At 40.7% G+C, this 22,444-nt stretch overlaps 1 protein-coding gene across 1 annotated transcript; it reads right to left on the bottom strand.

Annotated features, from left to right (window-relative positions):
* Window positions 1-374: 374 nt before the first annotated feature.
* Window positions 375-20,542, bottom strand: PPP1CC (protein phosphatase 1 catalytic subunit gamma). The gene is made up of 8 exons (XM_059139393.1): window positions 20,259-20,542; window positions 9,562-9,693; window positions 8,373-8,603; window positions 4,570-4,674; window positions 3,053-3,276; window positions 2,711-2,845; window positions 1,668-1,728; window positions 375-767 (listed from the first exon to the last, which is right to left on the bottom strand). The coding sequence occupies exons 1-8, from the start codon at window positions 20,311-20,313 to the stop codon at window positions 697-699; spliced, it is 1,014 nt and encodes a 337-aa protein (XP_058995376.1). The 5' UTR covers window positions 20,314-20,542; the 3' UTR covers window positions 375-696.
* Between the last annotated feature and the right edge of the window lie 1,902 nt (window positions 20,543-22,444).

Raw genomic sequence — 22,444 nt, 5'->3', positions numbered from 1 at the left:
CTCAAGAAATTAATATCCACTTGACACACTCGTGACATATGAAATATGACACAACGCTGTGTTCCATATGAATCAGGGAACGGAGAAGAAAGCAAAGACCTATGCATGCGAACACTGGTGTTTTGAGTCTGGGAAAGAAAGCCATTGTTCAACCGAGCCCGGACCACAGAAAACTACGGATGCAGGTGACCTCGCAGTGCACCAAGTCCCACACCTCCCCAGCAGCAGGGGCGGAAGAGAGCGCCGTCTCATCACCGGGCTTCAGAAACGCAGTTATGTCGGGTCACAACTCCACAAACATGAGCATCCCTGTTACAATCCATCTTTGGAAAACAGACTATTTTGAAGGAAAACAAATCAAAATTGAAACTGTGTGGTTTCCAGAGCAATTTATTCATTAAAATCTATTCAATATGCCATCAACAGTTCTCCTGTGTGTATTGTGCTGATAAATAGACACTGAGAGGATTTAACAAGTTCGTCGTTTAATAAGTCTGAATTCATTTTCACCACATGGTATTGTACACGGTCATCTGTTGAAACAGATTTCTTTTTAACAGATCTTAGTTTAAAAAAGTCATAGATACTGTGAGTTCTGTATAAACTGGTGGATATTTAGTTAGTTCCTTTGTTTTGACTTATAAGCCTCAACTTCACCGCAGAATAAAGAATGTAGGCCAAAGAAAGCATAATCGGTCACTCGTATAGAACAGTATTGTTTCTATAATTTGAAGCTTTCTGAATGGACGGGTTCAGGCCTGATGTAACTGTAAAAAGATTACTTAATGAATAGACTATATGGAAATTGTACAAAATGTTATTAACTTTAATCATTAATAGCTTAAACAGCACTATGTTACTAACTGCTATTCAAAACCAAAAACCTGTTCTTGAATCCCCAAGAAGGTGGCAGGCGTACACGACCACGCCGCCGTGTACTTAGGGGTGTGTCAATACATATTTCAACAGAAACTTTGGCTTTAGGAAAGAGTCACAAACATTTAAAATAATGGCTTTAATTGTCATTTTCAGTATACGGTAGGGTAAAGTGTGCTTTAATTAAATATACATCATACCAGTGATGCTGGCAGGGTTGAGTTAATCCTAATGTTGATAGCTATAAAAACTAGTTTGTACATGACAAGACAATGAGAAAAAAGCAATCCCTTTGAAACAAAATTAAAAAAAAAAATATGTTCACAGTGGTCTGTATCAACAGTATGCATTTTATGACAATAACATGTACAGATTGAGCACCCTAGGGCTCTCTTAATATCCTAAAGAAAACGAGCATTTACATTATTCATGGGCTGAACTGAATTTTAAAAAGATCAATTGTACACTTACCCCTTAGACAGGATAAACTGTTCTGGGGTGTACAGCTTTAACACCATCATTAAAGTTGTTTGCAAAAGGAATACAGAGTTAAAAAAAAAAACAAACATTTTTTCTTAGGAATGGAGAGTCTTTCATTTGCTGTTATAACTCAGCAAATGCCATTCATTAACTCAAAAAATGGAAGGGGGGGCCCCACAAACACACTATTTGAGCAAGCTGACCAATACACATTACAGTTTTAAAAATGAAGGTTATATACTCTATGTTACAAGTCCCAACTAGGCAATGTCAAAATGACATCTATTTCTTTGCTTGCTTTGTGATCATACCCCTTGGAGGTGTTACAGGTCTCGTGGCATTCGGCTTCTTTTTCTCTGCAGGCTTTAAAATCTGCAAAGATTCAAAGGTAAATCCATTTTAGGAAATATTCTTAACCCCAAATCTTAAGATTTCTTAAATCTCACTAAAATCTTTTGCTCAGAAAGTTTGACCATTTAAAGCTGACCCAACAACTCTGAAAGGCCCACTACCATATTAACATAAACATGTTAATAGTTAATATGTAAACATTTTGATAATAAATGCTATGATGAACAAATGAAATACAGGGACGAAGTATTTTGCCTCTGGATAAAATGACAATTTTCTGAAGTCAGATTCTGTAGCATCTCCAGGCTATTCCCTCCAGCATGGGGTTGGAAAGCTCCCTACACCCTCACCCTCCTCCCTCAATCCCACAGGGGGCCCTCTCATAATCTCGGGGAGCTGCAAATTCTCCCCAATAGTTGGTGAAACATTTAACTGATGACTGCCACTTGACCTCAGTGGCTTTATTTATGACTGGGCTAGCTTAAAACTGTGTAAGTTTAATTGTAGTGAGAGAGTGAGAAAAAGACCCAGACAGGCTTTAAGTATAAATGATACTTCTATGCCAAGTGAAGGCCAAATGATGTCCTGGTGAATCAGTCTTATGGAAATTAGGGAAAAGTGGTGGGAGAAGGGAACAATCACACAGCACATCTGGCACATGGCAGTTCGTTCTATTCTCACATATAAGTGGGGATTTAATTTTAGCTGAACATTACACTGACATAAGTTTTAGATTTATAGTAAAGGATCTGTAAGCATGAGGAGCCAACTGTTTTTTTTAACCCCATTTAAATAATGTAAGAACAGTTAAATTCAACATGGCAGGAAAAGCTGACAATTTTTTCCCCCTTAAAAGGGGTTCACTGATTGCTGAATTAGGACAAACACTTACATGGGAGGATAAAAACATAAATGAACAGTAGGCAGAAAACAGCCATTTTTTAAAAAAAGAAGTAAAATTCAGACATAATAGCAGGAAAACAATGTTGAAAACATCCTCTACCTGAAAAGAACACATTAGAGTTTCGTCCACACTCATCATGGCACCTGCATTGTCAAACTCTCCACAATAATTGGGTGCAGAAAACAGAGTGACCAACTGCCTCTTGGCAAAAAATTCATATCCATCTTCAACCACCTTGGAGAGAAAATGTTTTTAGTGTAAGTAGGTATAAACTGCAGGTGACTAAAACCACTTTTCAGTTTCCCATTGAGCCTGATCTCCTACAGGTCATCTGCAGAGACATTTTGTAGAATAAGCAATACCTACCCACTAAAATCAATAAGGAGAATCTGTGCTCACACACATGCTCTTAAGTGTACATGTAAAATTCAAAATCAATACCTGGTGGGCTCTACATATAAGATCCAAATCATGCTTATGGAGAAATTTTGCAACCACTTCTGCACCAAATGTGAAGGACACTCCTCTGTCATTTTCACCCCAGCCTAAGACATCTTTATCGGGGTCAGACCACAAAAGATCACAAAGAAGACCTTGATCTGGTACATCGGTTGGTCGCATAATTCGCCGAATCTGCTCCATAGATTGAAGATCTGGTGATAAACCTATCACATGAAAAAAAATTGGAAGAAAATAGAACTTCACTTTAACAGTTCCATCTGCTTAGAGAGACTAAATGACGCTAACACGGAAGGCTTAAATTAAATCTATGGCTATGATTTTTTTTTTTTTAATGGCTATGTTTTTTTATTTAGTTTTGGTTAAAAACAAAAAAACAAAACAAAACACCAAAAACCCCAACTGAAAAAGCACTGAATTTATTATATGCACCAATCTGCCAGGCATAGTATGTCTAAAAGGTATTTGGAATCCGTTACCTCAACATACAAAGCCCTATAAAATTAATTATAGACAACTACTCCTCAACTCCTTTGATGATAATAATGAACAATGTACATTCTAGATTTTATTATTGACCATTTGTAACGACTGAGTGTAGAGGGTGCAGATGCTCAGGTGTGATGCAGCTTTCCAGGAAACCTGTGCTGTCCAAGGACCATCAAATCTATCAGACCAGCTGAGATGTAGTTGACTTTCATCTGAGTTTAAAATCACATGCCCAGGAGCATCTCACAGTTCAGTGGGTAGAGTATGTAACTCCTGATCTCGGGGTTGTAAGTTCAAGCCCCATGTTGGGGGTAGAGTTTACTTTAAAAAACAAAACAAAACAAAAAAACCAAAAATAAAAAACAAAAACAACAACAACAAAAAAACCAAACCACACCAAAAAACAGAAACAAGAAACTAAAGCAAATAAATAAATAAATAAAATCGTTTGCCCAGCTCTACCAAATCCATCTGAAGTATAGGAGGGCAGGGATAATGGCTTTATTAAAATACCTTGTATTGGCTCTTCCACAGTTGTCTAACTTCTGACCACGGGTGAAAAGAAATCCTTTTCATAATTACTATTTTAATTATGTTATATAAAGCACAATCACGGAGAAAAATAAAATTGCTTTTAAAATCCAAGTCAGAAAATTTCTAAAAGGAGAGGATCAAAAACAGACCAAGGAAAGTCTACTCACATTTTTAGTATTCTGGAGGATTTATGATACAGCATATTAATCACTCTTCATTGTATACTTAAAAAATACTTTCTGCTCTATTTTCAAGTCAAACTGTTACAGAGCCTAGAATTCCCTGTAACAAATCAATTCCTTACTTTAGATTTCTATCCAAATGATCCTGGATGTGCCGGAGTGGACCCATGGTAAACACATCAATAAAGGAGAGTCACCTGACAGAGAAGTCATCCCAATGACAACTCAAATGTCAAAGTGTACCCCCTTCAGAAGGGAACAAAATCTATCTGCAACTAAAATTAGCCCACATACCTCCATGACAGCAGAATATCTTCTCATCCACGATGGCTGCTATCGGTAAACAGTTAAAGCAGTCTGTGAAAGTTTTCCATAGTTTAATGTTATATCTTCTTTTACCTATGAAAATTTTAGGATGGTTAAAATAAGAGACTGGTGTTCTACAGGTTCACTGTCTCAGGACAATTTCTCCCAAAGTAAGGTGCTAATTACTTTTTAAGTAAACAAGAGCTATGATTTATTAAAAATTCCCTGGAGGATAGGTTTAGCAGAACTAGATATACTTTAAAATCCCACAGAAGATTGAAATCAGAATCCCAGTTGTAATGATTAAGGATTATCATTAACCCTCAATAATAATTTGGCAGCTCTGACTGTTTGGAATCTAGCCGGTTTTGTCCCAATTCCAATCTCAACCCAGAGGCAATTATGAACAGCTTACACATGTGCCATTACCATCTTCTTTCTGAGGAAGCTTCTGAGAGTTAACACCCATCCCATCTACCACTATCATTAAGAGCTTACTGGTACCAGGTAACTCCCAGCCCTACAGACTCGAGTTAGCAGGTATAAACAAATAGGGGGGAATACAGACTCCTTACTGTAGGTGCTCCAGGATAACTATTACTAACACTCCAGAAAGGATCAGAACGTCCCCCCCAGAAACAATGTTATAGGGTGGTTATATTCCCCCCACCAGCACCTGTATTCTGGAGTCACAGTGTGATTTGGACATAAGCACGACTTTAGGGCACTGTTCCTGCAAGCAAATTATGTTCTGAGTTAAAAACCTACTTATAAATTCTGGAAGCACAAATGTCTGAATTGGGTTGAGAATGGCCCAGTTGTGAGGTGCCTTGTCTCCTGTACCTCCATACCAGAAAACCCAAAGATCAAAGCACAATCTTCATTCCTAAAGCCAAGTCTGTCCTTCGTCTCCTCTCCTTTCTTATTCTAGGGACACCTACAGGTTTAAAGCTGAACATTTTTTGGAAAGTTAGAGTGGCCCAAGCAGCAGGTCCCCGAACCACACCTTCCACTCCACTGTAAAGTCAGTTAGGTATGGAATTCAGCACAGGCTTTGGAAAGTAATACAAATTCAACAAATACTTGACTTCTCCCTTTGCACAGGACTATCGTCTTTCCTCTTAATACTCTGTTGTTCTACGACTGGGTATAACTCTCACCATGGTTCACCCTGTTTCATATTTCTTTGGAGGACACTAATTCCCTATCCCTGATCTTCCTTCACTGGAGGGTTCTGAAAGCCAGAGGCTGAAAGGGAACCTTTTACTTAAAAAGTAAAATAACAGAAGAACAAGGCTGGGCTGGTCCTAACCTCCATTCATAAGTGATTTGGTTCTGTCTCCTATTTTCTACCGAAGTCTATCTCTGAATGACCGTCCAATGGCTCACTTGGATTTTTCCTTTGTCCACGGGCTGCATTTGCCAGTGCCGACGAAGCCTCTTCCTTCTTGAAGTCTGCTTTGCTCCCCGTTTCTTTATTCATGCAACACACTCCAGCTTGTCTTGAAGACTCCCTTGCTATCTCCGCTGGCTCCTTCAACAGAAATTAGGATTCTTCCTTCTGTTGCCTCTGAGAATCTTAAGTCCTAGGACCCTTTCTGTCCTCTGCATTTCCTCCCTAAGGCCACTCCAGACCAGTAGGAACATCTGGCTCCAGAAAGGTTTAGCCTGGATAACTGCCAGGTCTCTTCGAGCTTCCAAATCCAGGGATTCTGAGCCAGAACCCCTAAGGCAGTTTCCTATTACTACAGATCAGACAGCTCTGGTATCAGAAAAGGATAACACACATTCGCATTTTTCTAACAACGTTTTATACCAGCTTTTCCAGGACTGCTCTCCTTACAAAAAAAATTGGGGTGGGGGTCAGAGGGAGAAACAGTAGCACATAAGAGGGCTTGTTGTACTTGTGAAATAAGCCTATCACTTAAAGCAGTGGTTTTAAACTATTCCATGAAAGTCTGCATTTTAATAAAGCTTTTCACTGTAACTTGAAAACTTTAATAAAATTATCATCAGTTTTTTTAAAAGTCTGCAAACCATCAATCAAAAGCCACCTACGTCAAGGACACTTTTCTGCTCACAAGTAGACTGGATGGCAAGTTATACCTGCCTGATGTGGGGTGAGGGGAGCTTGAGCACAAGGTTAATCGGTAAGTCTTGAGGACCAAACAAGAATCGACCAATGCTGACCATTTAAAATAATTTTTAAACTCTTCAGCATTAAATAGAAACTGAAAACAATGTCGCTAATATCCTCACATTTGGATATACGTCACAACAAAGAGATTATCTGGAATTGAACTTCATCAATGAAAACATCAAAGTACTTGCTGAACAGCATACAAAAGGAAACTTTCCTTAACCTGTTCTAAAAAGTATTAGTTGTAACAAATATCCAAAACAAAACTGATAAAACTTGCTGCCTCTCATCTCACTATCTTAGGAATAAGCTCTACTAGTATTTCTTTCATTGTCAAAATTGAATCTTTCTTGGGGCGTCTGGCTGGCTCAGTTGGTAGAACATCTGACTCTTGATCTTGGGGTGGGGAGTTCAATCCCCACGTTGTGTGTAGGGATTACTTAAAAACAACAACAACCTTTCTGGCCACAGACTCAGTTGCCCTCGTCAGTTCAGAACCCCGAATATTTTTCTTCGGTGATCCCTCCCCACCTCATCTTACCAGCTAGGTCTCAGGGCCTCGGACTAGGCAGACATACAATTATGGGAAAGGGTGAGAGTAGGAGAGCGAAGTCTAGAAACATCATCTTTCTAGCAGTGCACTTCTAACAAATGAGCTAGCTGCACACATCTGTGTGGAACTGAGATGGAGAAACACCACACTATCAGTTATGACTACAGTTTAGGGAAGGAACACAGTGACAATTCTTTACTGGCTTTGTTATCATCACTGGCAAATGTAGTGATTCAAATTCCTTAACGACCTCTCTCCTCCCTGTCTGAAGCCTCTCCTGGCAGAAATTAATAAGCACAAAAGGAGGATAAGGACCCAATCCCCCCTTAAACATTTTATACTTACTGAACAACACTACAACAACAAAAATTCCACCAAACCTGGCAATTTTTAAGGCTTTAAGAATCTTGTTTTTTTGTCAATTAACAACTCAAAGTATACCTTCAACTAAACAATCCAAAATGGGGTCACAGCATGTATAAAATATTACACAAATAATTTTTTTGTTTTTAATTTCGCTTTCTTCTTTCAGCACATTTTAGGATAACTGCTGTTTGTCCTGGGTGCGCATGTGCCACAAGGGGGGGAAAAATCACACACAAAAAAGCAATTATTTGTATATTTCAAGATACCATTTACATGAAGAAGGAAAGCAGATTACTGCCTGCCTGGGGCTGTGGTGATAGTTATACAACTCCATAAATTTATTAAAAATCACTGAACTGTATACTTAGATTTATGGAAAGAAATTATATCTCAATAAAGTTGTTAAAAATAAAACCATTTGGAAAGGTCCTCAGAGGTGTACTAAGAATTAAGTTCAACAATGATCTTAAAGAAGCCAGCACTGCGACCACTACTTCTTAATCTAATCTAATAGTCACAACACAAAAGAATCTAGGACATTATTATACTACAGTGGCAGTGTTATTTTTTTTTACCTTAAGAAAAAACTAAGGTAAAAGCAAGTTAATGAAACAGAAAACGAGAGATTATAACACTTCATCTAAATGCTCACAAATCATAACAGAAGCATATGCAGTTTATGATCAAGTATCTCAGTTTAAGTAAGTCTTCTTAGATGTAGAAAGTACTTACATTCATCATAAAATCCATAAATTCTATTGATGCTGGCACATTCATGGTTTCCTCTGAGAAGAAAAAAATTCTCGGGATATTTGATTTTGTAAGCCAGTAAGAGGCAGATAGTCTCCAATGACTGCTTCCCCCTGTCCACATAGTCCCCAAGAAACAGGTAGTTGCTTTCTGGTGGGAAACCACCATACTCGAAAAGTCGAAGCAAATCATAGTACTGCCCATGGATATCACCTAGAAGCAAATATTTAGTTATACATTGCCCTCATACTTACTGTTCAATCCACTAACAAAGTTTTGGAGAGACATCCTTTAAACATGCATTGCATAATGGGACTGACCCCTAATAATCAGAGTTAAATTTGATGGCTAACATTAAATTCCAATCTTGTATCATGTTAGTTCAATTGAGCTTAATAACAATTTTAAGCATATGCTTATGTCTAGAATCTCACACAAAGTCAACTAATTAAGAATTAATTTTGTGGAAAGGATTATTAATGCCCAGGCAGGCCTTCTTGCCAAGTAACATGGCATTCCTTTCAGGTCTGCTGACCACTATCAGATCTCCGGCAGCTCAGCCTGTGGGCTACTGTGTCAGCAAAACGGCTGCGTTGCTAGTGAGCCCCAGACCTGTGTGAACAAAGGTGTACACACACACACACACACACACCATTCATTCAGCTCTCAATTCCTGCTAGATAATGCCAAAGAACATTTTACTTTAAAAACATACATATAAGCTTTATCACTGTAGTAAAAAACGCTAGAATATTTAGAATTACTCAGATTATCTTCAGTTTTTATACAGATTATCTGCATCTATCCTGTAGAAACAGACTACAAAATGGTATCCAGGAAAAGTCTGTTTTAAGCATAACCAGTCTCGCTTTAAGCTTAATTGTAATTCCTATGTATTCATATAGTAGAGACCTTTTCTTAGCTCTGTTTGATGTCATTTCTTTCCTTTCTGCTGCGATGCTTATATTCCTTTAGTGAAATAATTTTTAGAAAATCTGAAGCACATCTAAATAAACTAAGTCCATTAGAGGTATTAATTCTAAAAGTAAAGTTAAGTAGTTACTGATTATCCATAAACAGCAAACGATTCTGCTGGCTAATACAAGGGCACCTGTATATTCTCGAGTCACTCAATCAATGGCATAATCAAAGGCAACTGTTCAAAACCTACCACATATTTTGAGTGGTGCTTCAAGTTCTAGTAGGATAGGCTGACTGAGAAAGATCTCTCGGGACTTTAAGCACAGTCCTCGAATTTCATTCTCCTGTAGCTGGACATTCTTACCAGGCTTGGACCCTCTCACTGTAGGGGGAGAAAAACTCCAGTTAGTCAGATGAAGTCAAAATACAATTTAACATACAAATTAAAAATACCTGAGAAGGCACAAGGTTTAATGAGGAGGAGGCAAAAATATAGTTTAACCGGCTTCCCGGTCGACTTTATTTTAATAACCCTTCTAAAGAATATGGTTTTAATTCCTAATTATAACTGTAAAATCTCAGGTTTTCATCAAATATTTAGTTGTATCTTCTATACTAAGTTAAGACTTGTTAGAGTATCTTCAACAAGGAGCCACATTCCGTGTATGAACACTGTTAGAAAGGTATTCGTTTGCTACTTACTGAAATCAGACTCGCTGTAGCACAGCCGACAGCCTCAGTTCTGTATCCAAGCCACAAAACTGGCCTTGTTCACCTACAACCTGTCCACCAGGCCATCTCTTTTTGCCTCCTGTCTTCTCCTCTCCAACCTTATAAATGAACTAGTATTTGTACAGATTTCAGAGACTGTCACATTACTGAGTTGGTTCTAAGGATTCTTGTTTTAAAATGTGAGATTAGGGGCGCCTGGGTGGCTCAGTGGGTTAAAGCCTCTGCCTTCGTCTCGGGTCATGATCCCAGGGTCCTGGGATCAAGCCCCGCATGGGGCTCTCCGCTCAGCGGGGAGCCTGCTTCCTCCACTCTCTCTGCCTACTTGTGATCTCTGTCTAAATCAATCAATCAATCTTCAAAAATGTGAGATTGGAGAGGCACATGGGTGGCTCAATCGGTTAAGTGTCCAACTCTTGATTTCAGCTCAGGTTGTGATCTTGGGGTCGTGAGATCGAGCCCTGTGTTGGGCTCTGGGCTCAGTGAGGAGTCTGCTTGAGATCCCCTCTAAATAAATATTTTTAAACAAACAAACAAATAAAGGTGAGACTGGAAAAGCTCAGAACTCTCCCTCCATCAGTGTTTTTCAAAGGATGATCGGTATTTCCTCAAGAGTTCTATGAAAAAATTTAAGTGTTGTTTGTATTTCACTGAAACACTTTAGGCTCATTATACATATTTTGCTGCGCAGTCTCTGGGACTGCATCTGTGAATACGATTATGCCCTTACGGGGCAACGGATGTCAGAGATGCTGTAAAGAAGGCTTCCTAGTAATCTGAACTGATACAAAACAAAAAAAGAAAAGGGAGAAAGAAGTATTGGTACAGCACTGTGTGTTGCCCACATCTGAGCACCCTTGAGTTCTACTCACTATCAAAGTAAAGCACTCCAGCCCTGTAAGAGTTCATTTATCAGCAGGTAGGCAGGAAATAAAATTTTCTGTTTTGATTCCAGTTATAGCAGATTAGACAGTCCTTAAGTACAGATTAAAGAGCACTGAATTGCTAATTTTACCTTAACCTTACAGTTGTGAAGTGGCCTGCTTGCTGGTAAGGTATGGTTAAATACAGGGACTGATTCTTCTCAACTTGCAGTCTTAATACTTGTTTTGTACAAAAGATTTATGAAAGCATTCTATGAATTAGAACTGAACCAAAATCACAGGACCAGACTAAATACAGACTGTTTGGTTATATCCTTCCACCATTAAACCCAATATAAAGTGATTTAGTTTTAGCAAAACCACAATATCCATCAGATTAAATTATTGTTGCGAATTTAAATTTTATCAGTTTTGGAGACTTTGTACTCAATTTACAAAGTCATTCAGCCTGATAAGTGAATAAAAACAGTAAGTTTAACTGGTTTTATATCTAGCTTTGTTCTGTAAGAAATTAATGTTAGAGTGTCCAAAATTACAGGTAAAAAACCTGATAACTGTTGAGAAATTTTTTCCATCAAAAATGGCTGAGAGGGGCGCCTGGGTGGCTCAGTGGGTTAAGCCTCTGCCTTTGGCTCAGGTCATGGTCTCAGGGTCCTGGGATCGAGCCCCGCAACGGGCTCTCTGCTCAGCAGGGAGCCTGCTTCCCTTCCTCTCTCTCTGCCTGCCTCTCTGCCTAGTTGTGATTTCTGTCAAATGAATAAGTAAAATCTTAAAAAAAAAAAATGGCTGAGAAATACTGTCTGACAAATACTGTCCTAGGCAAAGCCATTCTTCAGTCTGAATAGCCACTGAATCCCTGAGTTCTCTTGGAGAACAAGTTCTGAACAGAAACCCAACACCGTGTAGAGAGGGTTTTGCTTTTTCAATGAAAGACAGTACATAAGAAACGATGACGAGAGAGAAGGGCTAAACTCTTGAAGCACACAATGAAGAGAAAATGCTGAGAGCAGTGAACTACAGCCTTAAGTTTCTTTACTGGTTCTATAGTCTTGAACAAATTACTACTTTGGACCCCAAAATATGTAACTGAAGTACACCAATACCAGTCTCCTTCTGATCAAAATATTATGAAATGAGAAGTAATGAAGGGGAAAGTGCAGTAATGATAATTTGAGGGAAGATATGAAACAGACACATCTATAATACTATAGCAATTGAGCAATGAAAAATGGTTTTTCCAGAACCACAATAATTTTCTCTCCTGACACACACAGTAGGGTACTCAAGAAAAACTCCTGATGGAAAGACGGTGGGATTCCTGCCTCACTGGCCAGAAAACCCCAATCATTAGCAATTATACCACAAGTCAGCCAGAAGCTTGGGCAGACTGCCCAGCAGGAAACTTTTATTTTTGGCTAGGAAGGGACTCCTAGAAGGTTCTGGTTTTTAACCTCAATCTTTTTCAGCAGAGCCGCACACTTGTGAATGAATGGTCCACTTTAAGTCTTTCAAGAGTGTGTAATAATTATTCTACACCTGTATGGAATGCAGGCTGTACTGTTAATGTAAATGCTACCATTAAATCAATGCCACCAGATTAAGTTAATGTTGCTAATATAAATTTTACTGCTTTTGGAGGGTTTCCCACTACCACCTTTAGACATAGTTTATGATAGCTTCCTTATTCTGTTTTCCTGTTTGTCCTCTGAGTGGAGTATACAGATTAAGTAAAAAGCAATACTGCTAACAATCTAAAAAATTTTTTAAAAAGATTTTATTTATTTGACAGACAGAGCTCACAAGTAGGCAGAGAGGCAGGCAGAGAGATGAAGGGAAGCAGGCTCCCTGCTGAGCAGAAAGCCTGATGCAGGGCTCAATCCCAGCACCCTGAGATCATGACCCAAGCTGAAGGCAGTGGCTTAACCCACTGAGCCACGCAGGCGCCCCTAGAAATTATTCTTAATGTGCAATAAGGATTAAATGCAGTTTTTCTAGAACAAATCAAGATTTTCTACCTGGAGAACAGTGCTCATTAAAAACAACATGGTCCCAAAGCATCTTAAATTCCCTACAATTAGCTCAATCAGTAAGATTATGAAAATAGAACTCTGCGAAAACTATCATCTACCAACTGGCAAATACCTGCTCACCCTTCAAGACTGCTTATACATTATTACCTTCCCCTGGAGAGCCTCTCCTATCCACCTCCTCTCCTCTCTTAAGCCTAGTTTATGCTTTCTGAAATGCTCTCACAACACTTGGCTACCACTCAACACATATCATACTTTGTACCATAAATGCCATCTTGCTTCCACCTATTCATCTGGACCCTCTGGTAGGCTGTAAACCCCAAGACCACACGACTGGCTCTGCAGTGTACATGCCCATCGCTAGATGTGGCAGGGACTCAAACTGCTGTATGAACGAAATCTGGATAAATCTCTTGAGTATTGATGACATGTGGTATTAGAATTAAACATGAATTCCAGACTACATGCTTTTGATTAGCAAAAAACCTGTCTCTGCTTTAAAATTAAAAAAGCAACAGTGTCATTTTCCTATCAGCCTTTAACAGAACATTTTTCTAGTTGCAAAAATTTAGGATTACTCTTAAATTTCATATTGAAGATGATCTAACAATTAAAAGATAAAGATTTCAAAATGGGTTTTAGCAGTTCAAATAAACACTAGATATTTCTTTAAAATAGCCGTACCGGCCACTAGTGCATAAATCTACTTCAGTATTTTCAATGTCCAGCAAATAATCACTCACTAGTAGCTGCAGCTAACATTTACCAAGCACTTACCACGTGCTGGCCACCACACTCGCACACTCTACATTGCCCCTGAACCCTCACAAAAATCCTACGAAGTTATGCTCTGTCACTTCTGTTACAGTCTGGGATGGGAGAGGTTCAGTGACTTGGTCCAAGGTCACAGAGCTTATAACGACACCAGGCCCCTATGAACTCTAGGTCTGGTGGTGCTGCTACCATACTACTCCCCTCCCAACGAAGGATTTGTTCGTCTTTAACTTCCAAACCAAGGAGTTTTTACAGGACAAACTACCAAAACCCTAATATATGGTGGTCACTGCTTCCTAAGAAAATTATGAGACAGGATATAAAATCATTAAGCATCCTTACAACTGAGAAGTATTAGAACGAATTTAGGCAATCTGTTTGTTAAGACTATCAATACTTATTACTAACCACACTTCAAACACTCAAGAGAATAGTTGCAGAGTATCTACTATGTGCCAGACCCTCTGATGGATGCTGGGGATACCCTGGTAAACAGGATGGACAAGAACCTTGTCCTTTCTCTTGTGGAAGACAGAGAAAACAAGACTTGTAACTGCAGCTCAGTAGAAAGGCTATGACTAGAAGTATCCCTTCATAAAGATTATAAAACTAAAAGTTCACCGTAAGGATATTATCTTCAGTATCATTAAAAAGACAAAGGTTTTTTAAAAATAAAAACCTCTCTATTTTAAATAAAAACCTCTCTAATTACAAACAGTGCAGCTCTACTTAATGAACATCAACCAATACTTGCCTTGAGGTTTAAAGCCCTTACTGTGCTGTGTATGCAATGGGAGAAACATGCACAAGAGCTGTCATGTTACCTTCCTAAGTAGCTATGGGAGTTCAAATAGTAAACAGCAAATTATTTCAACAATCGCCAAAGGAATCCAAAATATTCCAACAAATAAGAATTTCATTTTCCAGATGGGAGTGTTTCTTACAAACCCAGATGCTAGGCATTGCGTGGAAATCAGCAGGCATCGCAAACATGTGTGGGTTAGTGATCAATACACTAATATACCAATTTAGATCTTAAACTTATGACTTTTGAGTAAAAACCTTTATCTGGCTAGAAAGATTCAGAAAACTGCATTATGGCTGTTAACAGCAAGGATGGTCTATAAAAACCTATCTATCTATCTGGAAAATCACTAAAATGAGTGTATGATAAAAAACTTCCATGCAGGGGCACCTGGGTGGCTCAGTGGGTTAAGCCGCTGCCTTCGGCTCAGGTCATGATCTCGGGGTCCTGGGATCAAGTCCCGCATCGGGCTCTCTACTCAGCAGAGAGCCTGCTTCCTCCTCTCTCTCCCTCTGCCTGCCTCTCTGCCTACTTGTGATTTCTCTCTGTCAAATAAATAAATAAATAAAATCTTAAAAATAACAACAACAAAAAAACTTCCATGCAATTGTATCAAAACCAAACTGACAAAGACTTGAAAGAGTAAAAGAATGTAATCGGTGATTATTTGCAATGACAGCTTTTTCTCACAAGCAACACTAACTTTTCTAACAGCCTGGCTGCAAGCAAAGCAGAAATGAAAACCATGCAAGGGAATTTAAGACTACTTTGGGATTATCTAGGAGTAATAAAAAAGTTTTCTTCTTGCTCTTTAATTAAGAGTTCCTTAATTGTTGAAGTAAGTCTAATTAAAAGAAACAGCATACACAAAGAGAGCACCTAAGAATGGCATAACCAGCATAAAAATAAACTGCCGCAGATTTTGCTTTTTAAGATAACCTTTAATTAAAGTTGGTAATCCTACAACTACTGCACATCATATTCATTTCAGCGACAGAGTATCAGTAACCTCACACTACATGATAGATTTAGGAAAGAAAGACCTCAAACCAAGACGAAAACAGCAAATATGTGCAACATTAAAACTTCCCCACAAACAACTACACAAAATAGAAACCACAAAAATGTTATCAAGAATCATTTGGTTGCATAGCAGTCACCAGCAGAAAGACTTGCTACTTTTAGACTATCTGAATTGTTTCTGCACCACACACGCCCTCCATCTTGATTTTCTTAACTGCTACTGTTATACTTTGTGCATTTTTTTGGGGGGGGGGACACATAATGCTACAACAGTATATACTTTGGACATTAAGAAGTGATACCAATTTTCTTAAGACGAATACTCAGGATATAGCTGGAAAACACTACTGCTCTCAAAGTATCTTGAGTATTCTACACCTAATGTGAAACCAGTTTATTGAAAGATGTTTATCTTTTCAGTCTAACAACCCATTTTGATAAAATACCACTAATTAGACTTGAAGTCTGACCCTGTATTTTATGAGTAATTTACATTTTCATAAGGCTTAATACCAGTGACACCCACTCTGGGTGCCAGCAAACCCTAGAGGAGTGGAGACATTGGAAGTTTAAGGTGCATAATCAAGACCTGTTAGGTAAATCATCTGTTCTTACATGCTTGGAAACAGGGGTCTGATCTTAAATTTTAATAATTCATCTCAGAATTCCATAAGCTCCAAAAATATGAAAATTTTCCTTATTCATCTTGAATAAGACTTCCAGTTTTAAAGCAATTCAAATCAGAATATTGTCTCCTTCACACTTCCATCTTTAAGGTCTTCTAACTGCTGTGACTGTAAATGAAGTGGAACCGCCAAGCTGGTATAACCGTCATCAACCACTGCCCAGCTTCAGGATCAGTAATCCTCACCCACCTCAAGTAAACTCACTTGCACAGGCACATAATCTGCAGAACAGGTCAAAGATTACAGGACCGCAATATCAAAGACATAAAACAATCTCACCGACCAACCCCTACCTTTGAAAACGATTACTAATGCGCGGCCCAGCACAGCCTCCATTTCACGAGTGAGGGAGAAAGGAAGGCTGGCCTCTGCTCTGGTGGCTCACATTCCCTCAAGCACTTCGGGACAAACGCCATCCTGTTAGATTTCACTGATGCCTCCTGCTACTGACAAACACGGGGGCATTCTGGGTACAAGGAGAGTAATCCTTTCCACGCTGTGGTTGCAGATCATGTCTCCAAGAGATCCTTCCTCTCCCACCTTACGGGAGAGGATGAGGCCTACTACTGACATGCTGCAAGGGGAGGGAAGGACAGTGGGTCTCTCAAAACAGACTTCTTGTAAATTAGGGAATTAGAAACACAAGCTTTGATATTACTGTCTTTATCAACAAAACACCCCATAATTGTTTCCAAGAAAAGCCTCCAACTGCTAAATTATCAGACCAATTAAAAAATAGTAATCGCAGAGATCTCATTAGAAGATTACTTTGTTTTCTTTGATCAAAATTTAAAGAACTTTTTTTTGTCCTTTAGTATGATCCTCAAGACCAGGCACTACTGCCTTCATAAACACGTCTCATATTACATCAAAAAGCTAAATACATGGGCCACTTAATTTTATAGTTTCAGAGTATCTGAACACTCCCTACTTTCAGATGAACTCTTACACATCAGAGGATTTAAGTACTAGATGTGTTCTGAGGGCCAAGGAAGAAGTCATATTTCAATCACTTAAATAGGACAATTATGCAGAGCCTGACAAGGTCTTAGTTTGACAATCATCATCTTCAGACCACAGATGCTTTTTTTGCAAATCTGGATGTGAAGTAAGTTATACCACCTGCTATGTAAGGAAAGTACTGGCCATCTCTGCTCCCCAAACTAGTCACTTACAAAGTAAAACTCTGCCCTCTCACTTTTCTCCAACATGGGGACTATCAGACCAAATCAACAGCTGGCTTATTTTCTCTAAATCTACCAAGTTTTACTGTACAGTTAGTTATTCAAATTATTGAATGTTAAACTAAGGAGTTTCAAGTTTTATCATTAGCAAGGTGGAGCCTGAAAAAGCTTCCAAGGTAGGTTACCTAAGTGATGCCTCACTTACAGAAAAACTACTTAAAATTTAGACTAGACAACAACTGCAAAGCTGTAGTCCAAATCAACATGGTTTTCTTAAAGAAGACCTCACTTTGACTTGCCTTTTTAGTACTATTACCTAGCCATTTCTTAACTAAACTTCAGTCTTAAAAAGATAATTCTGAACATACAAAAAAGATCACAAAGCTCATATACCATATTCAGATATACTTACATCTTAATTAAAATTCTAAGGGAAAGGACACCTGGGTGACTCAGTAAGTTAAGAGTCCACCTTCAGCTTGGGTCATGATCCCAGGGTCCTGGGATACAGCCCCACCCGCATCAGGCATCTGGCTCCCTGCTCGGTGGGAAGCCTGTTTCTCCCTCTTCCACTCTCCCTGCTTGTGTTCCCTCTCTCACCATTGGTCAAATAAATTAAAAACAAAACAAAACAAAAACAACTTAGGAAAAAAGGTTTTGGGGACAGTACAAAAAAAAAAATCAGAAAATTTATTATCAACATTTTCTAACATGGATGTGTGCGCGCGCATGCCTGTGTTTAATCTGTATTCTCAATGGATCATCTTCAACCGTTCCTCTGCCCAATTAACGCTGGTAAGAAAAAAGCAAATCTGAAGTATACAGTATTGTGCAATTAGCCTTTTCCAGAGACACTAAAATGCAATGCTTTATTAATTTCAATTAAAAAATGGTAAAATAAAAAAATCTGGTTTTCAGTGCAACATAACATGTAAAGAGGAACTATTAAGAAACAATCTCATTTTAGATGATCCAAGTTTATCACGGTACATTTCTTAGCATGATTGAAAAACCAAGACTAAATAAACAAATCGGTTATGTGAATAAAGTTATAAGCAACAAAGGTCTTAACAAGACTTAAATGGTTTTAAAGTTCTGATTCTAATCAACACGGATTCCAATTTTTTGTTTCCTCAGTGAAAGAAAGCCCAGCTAATTTGCCCATACATAACCATGTATAGATATGTAAAAGTTAAAGGCTTAAAATGAAAATATTTAATGAAAGATCCTTTCTTACTGCAAACTGTTTTAATCGGTTTCCAGCTGTCTGTGGCCTCACAGAAATCAAAGGACTGTATTAACTATCATGAAAATATATGAAAAATATAGTTCTTAAAAAAATGCCAAGTCCTGAATGAGTGACAAGGTTTTCACCCACAAATGCCGCCGACATCTCAAGAGCATTTCAGGGGACTTTATAGACATATTTCTTTTAAGAAAATATAAAAGTAAAAAAAAATCCAAGATAGATTAAGATATTTTCAGAATTTCATTTTTATGACTTAATTCTTTTAATGTACAAATTCTAGTACCAGAGCTGCCCCAAGTGTTCTTGCTCTGGACTCCATCTCTCAAGCACTTCCAGTACAACATTTTAGGAGCACAGTATAAAGGCAAAAGCTGGTTAAAACTCAGCCAAATTTTCATTATCCAGTGCCCAAATCAAGAGATCCGAATTCTTCCAAAATCTCAGAAAACGAGATTTAGTACACAGGCTTGGAAATTCGGGTGGGGGACGCTCACTTCAACTACCTTGTTTAAAATCCAAACTTCAATTGTATCCGCCATCAATGTGAATCGACTGTCAGGCACTTCAGGAGTCTTAGGTCAGCCAAAATCAAAGCTTTCTTTTAACCTAAGCTTAACCTCCTTCCTTCAAACATAAGATGGGTGGCATGTAGCAAGTTCTAGCTCCCGGCTGGCTTTGAAACCTGTCACTAATGTGTGACCTTGGTCAAATGACTTAATCTCGGTCTTCGCTTCTTCTGAAAACCGGGGAAAAAATAATAGCACCCATCTCTCAAGATTGTTGGGACAATTTATGAAATGTGTGTAAACGGCTCTAAGAATGTTTGACACACAGTGAGCACTTTAGAAACGCTGAGTATTGCTATGAATGTAACCATGAGGTGAACGCAAAGCGCTTAATACGGAGCCTGGCACACTGGAAAGATAACCCGACTGTTATCATCGCTGGTTTCATGTTAGCGGCACGTTCAGAAAAGAGCGCGGAGTCCTCTTCAAGATAGGGTAACTTAAGAATTAAGTATTTGGGAAGGCAGGAGGAGATGGGTTCCCACACCCTCAGCAGATTGGAACGTTCGCCACCAAGTAACAAGAAATGGGCCATCCGACCCCAGCCCCACACAAAAAATAAGCATGATAGGAAAGAAGTCCCCAAAGCCGGTGGAATCCACAGCCCCATCAAATTGCTTTCCGAGAGGACGGGTACCAGAAAGTAAGGAACACGCCGTCCTGTAGGGCGGACTGGGGCCCCCAGCCCTCTCTCCTCCAAGGGCTGGTCCCGGTTCTGGGGCGCAAGGGGAGTACGGACCGGAAACGTGGGGGTGGGGAGCGGAGTTTTCAAATCTCCGGGAAGAAGGCTGCACCTTCGAGCAATGAATGAGCGGAGCCGGCAGGGTCCACGGGCTGGGCCAAGTGCGGGACCCCGGCCGGCCTCCCTCCGGCTGCAGCACCTGGCTCCACGAGCCAACTCGCGGGGCTCACTCCCGTCGGCGCTGCAAGCCCAACCGGCCTCCCAACTCCCCCCTCCCCCGCGAGCTCCCGGGACCGCCCGCCTCCCCCCCACAGCGCGTCAGCCGACCCCTTCACCTTCCAGCAGCCGTTGGATGATGCTGTCGATGTTGAGTTTATCTATATCCGCCATCGCCTTCCCACCGCCGGCCCTCCCGCAGCGGCACCGCCGCCGGCTCGCGCCCGGGACTCACACCTCCTTTCCCACGCCTCGAGCACAGAGGCGGTGGTGGCGGCGGTGGCAGCAGCCGCGGCGGGTCCCCCCCAGCCGCCCCGCTCCCTGCTTCCTCCTTCTCTCCCCACTGGAACCACGAGAAGAACAAAATGGCCGCCGACTCCTTAGCCAGTCTCGGTCGGCGCACGGATGCGCGCGGGGGAGTGCAGCGGCCCGGCCGGGACTTCTTTATGGGCCAAAAGGCGCGCGGGAGGGGGCGGGACCAGAGCGAGGGGAGGGGGCGGGGCCAGAGCGCGGGAATGAGAGGAGACGGTTGAGCGTAACTGAGATCGCGCGCGGGATCCCTCCGCCAAACCGGCCGAGCAAATAGGCCCCCTGGCGGGAGCGGGAGCTGTAAAGTTGCACGCGGGAGTTAGAGATGAGGGGAAGATGCAGCCTCCGCCAGATACAGTTCATTAGGCCGGATGTTTGCAGGCTTGGCCGTGTGAAAGCCCACCGGAAGAATTCGGGGGTTCTGTAATTTAGCCCCTAATAGAAATATGCGGTAGAGGTGGCGACAGAGTATTGAAGAGAAGTAGGTTGATTTATTTTGGATTCAGATTTGCTGGGGTTTGGGGGAAGGGGAAGGTTTATTTGGTCACTAATTTAAAAAGTCGTCTTCCAGATAAGTCAAGAGGTTAGCAGTTACCCATTCTGCGCGGTGGGATTATGGGTATTTGTGTGTGTGTGTGTGTGTGTGTGTGTGTGTGTGTCCTCTGTAACTTTTACATTTGGGGAAATTTTTTTTTAATCCTCTCAAAATTTTTTCATCATTCCTATCTTTGGATTATCTTTCTTGAACTCGGCAAATTATATAATCCTCGGAACAGTTACCCTGATTCCAGCCAAAACGAAGGTGAACAGAACAAGCGTGTGCAAGCAGATAAAGGGAAAATCTGCAGATTTCGCGCGTCGGAGATCGGGCCGGAAGAGAGGAGCGAGTTTGCAGGGGCCGGCAGTGCGGGTAGTGCAGGCATCCTGGTTTCTGCAGGCATCCTAGGAGACTTTGACCCATTCCCCTCGGCTTCCCGGTCTCCCCAAGTGCGCCCCTCTCCAAGAAGCCCCCAGAATATGCCACCTCCGGGACTGGGGGTGGAGGGTTGCTGCACCTTGCCTTTAGCTGGGTTTGGAAATGCAGCCCACATTCAGGAAAACATCTGCTCTCTTTCCTGACCTGTACATTTGTCTGTTTGCTCCTGCAGCGTTTTAGCAAAGCCCTTTCCCAACCCCCTAGAAATTAATTTTGTTTCTCAAGGCACACAGGATGTCTATCCCATCCCCAAATGCCATCAAGGTGATTGCGCCGCCCAGGCACCAGTCCTCCACAGGGGTGCCCTCCCTGGGCGGGCTCCTTGCACATTGGACTGCACTTCCCTGCTACTGGCAGGAGGTGGGTTGGGGTGGAGCATTGAGGGTTAGGGCTCCCCCCCACACACCTTGGCTCAGCTTCTAACTGCACTTTCCCCTTTGAATTCATTCTCCCGTGCTGTAGCTCTGTCCACCAGAAGATACACAAGTGTCGTTTGTCACCCTAGGGCACAGGGCCCAGTTGGTGACATTCAGAGTTGATGCCCAGCACTTGTGAACAGCTGGCTGTTGAGGTCAGGGTGGCTCTCGCTGGTTTTCACGAGACTCTAGGCTCCTCCAGGGCAGGGTGCATCATCTCAGTGGCAATTAGAGCAGTAATATGAAAGACAGCGATTCATTCAGCAGACAAATATTTATGGAGCACCTACTCTGTGCCAGGCATTGTTCTAGGCTGGAAAGCAGGGGTGAGTAAGACAGACAAGGCCCTTCTCATGGAGAGTCATTTAGTAAGCCAGACAATAAACAAAGATGCAAATAAAAATATCAGCTGCTGATAAGTGCAGTGGAGAAAACAAACAAACACTACACTCGTTTTCTTGGTATGTGCCAAAAATTACCTCATCAAATCCCTAAGACAATCCTAGGAATTATGTACTATTCCTGTCATCCCCATTTTACAGATGAAGAAAGTGAGACACAGAGAGGCTAGGTTGTCTTCTGAAGGTCACACAGCTAGTAAGTT

Source organism: Mustela lutreola, chromosome 11 (assembly GCF_030435805.1).
Source record: "Mustela lutreola isolate mMusLut2 chromosome 11, mMusLut2.pri, whole genome shotgun sequence".
NCBI lineage: Eukaryota > Metazoa > Chordata > Mammalia > Carnivora > Mustelidae > Mustela > Mustela lutreola.
Note: the sequence above shows the minus strand (reverse complement) of the source record. Positions and strands in the feature narration are given on the sequence as shown.

Excerpts from the sequence above, each read along its gene's own strand:
- PPP1CC (XM_059139393.1), bottom strand. The coding sequence starts at position 20,313 with ATGGCGGATATAGATAAACTCAACATCGACAGCATCATCCAACGGCTG. Across the intron at positions 9,694-20,258 it reads CATCCAACGGCTGCTGGAAG|TGAGAGGGTCCAAGCCTGGT; the intron begins GTGAAGGGGTCG and ends CTCCCCCTACAG. Across the intron at positions 768-1,667 it reads ACCTGTAACACCTCCAAGGG|TTACATCAGGCCTGAACCCG; the intron begins GTATGATCACAA and ends ATCTTTTTACAG.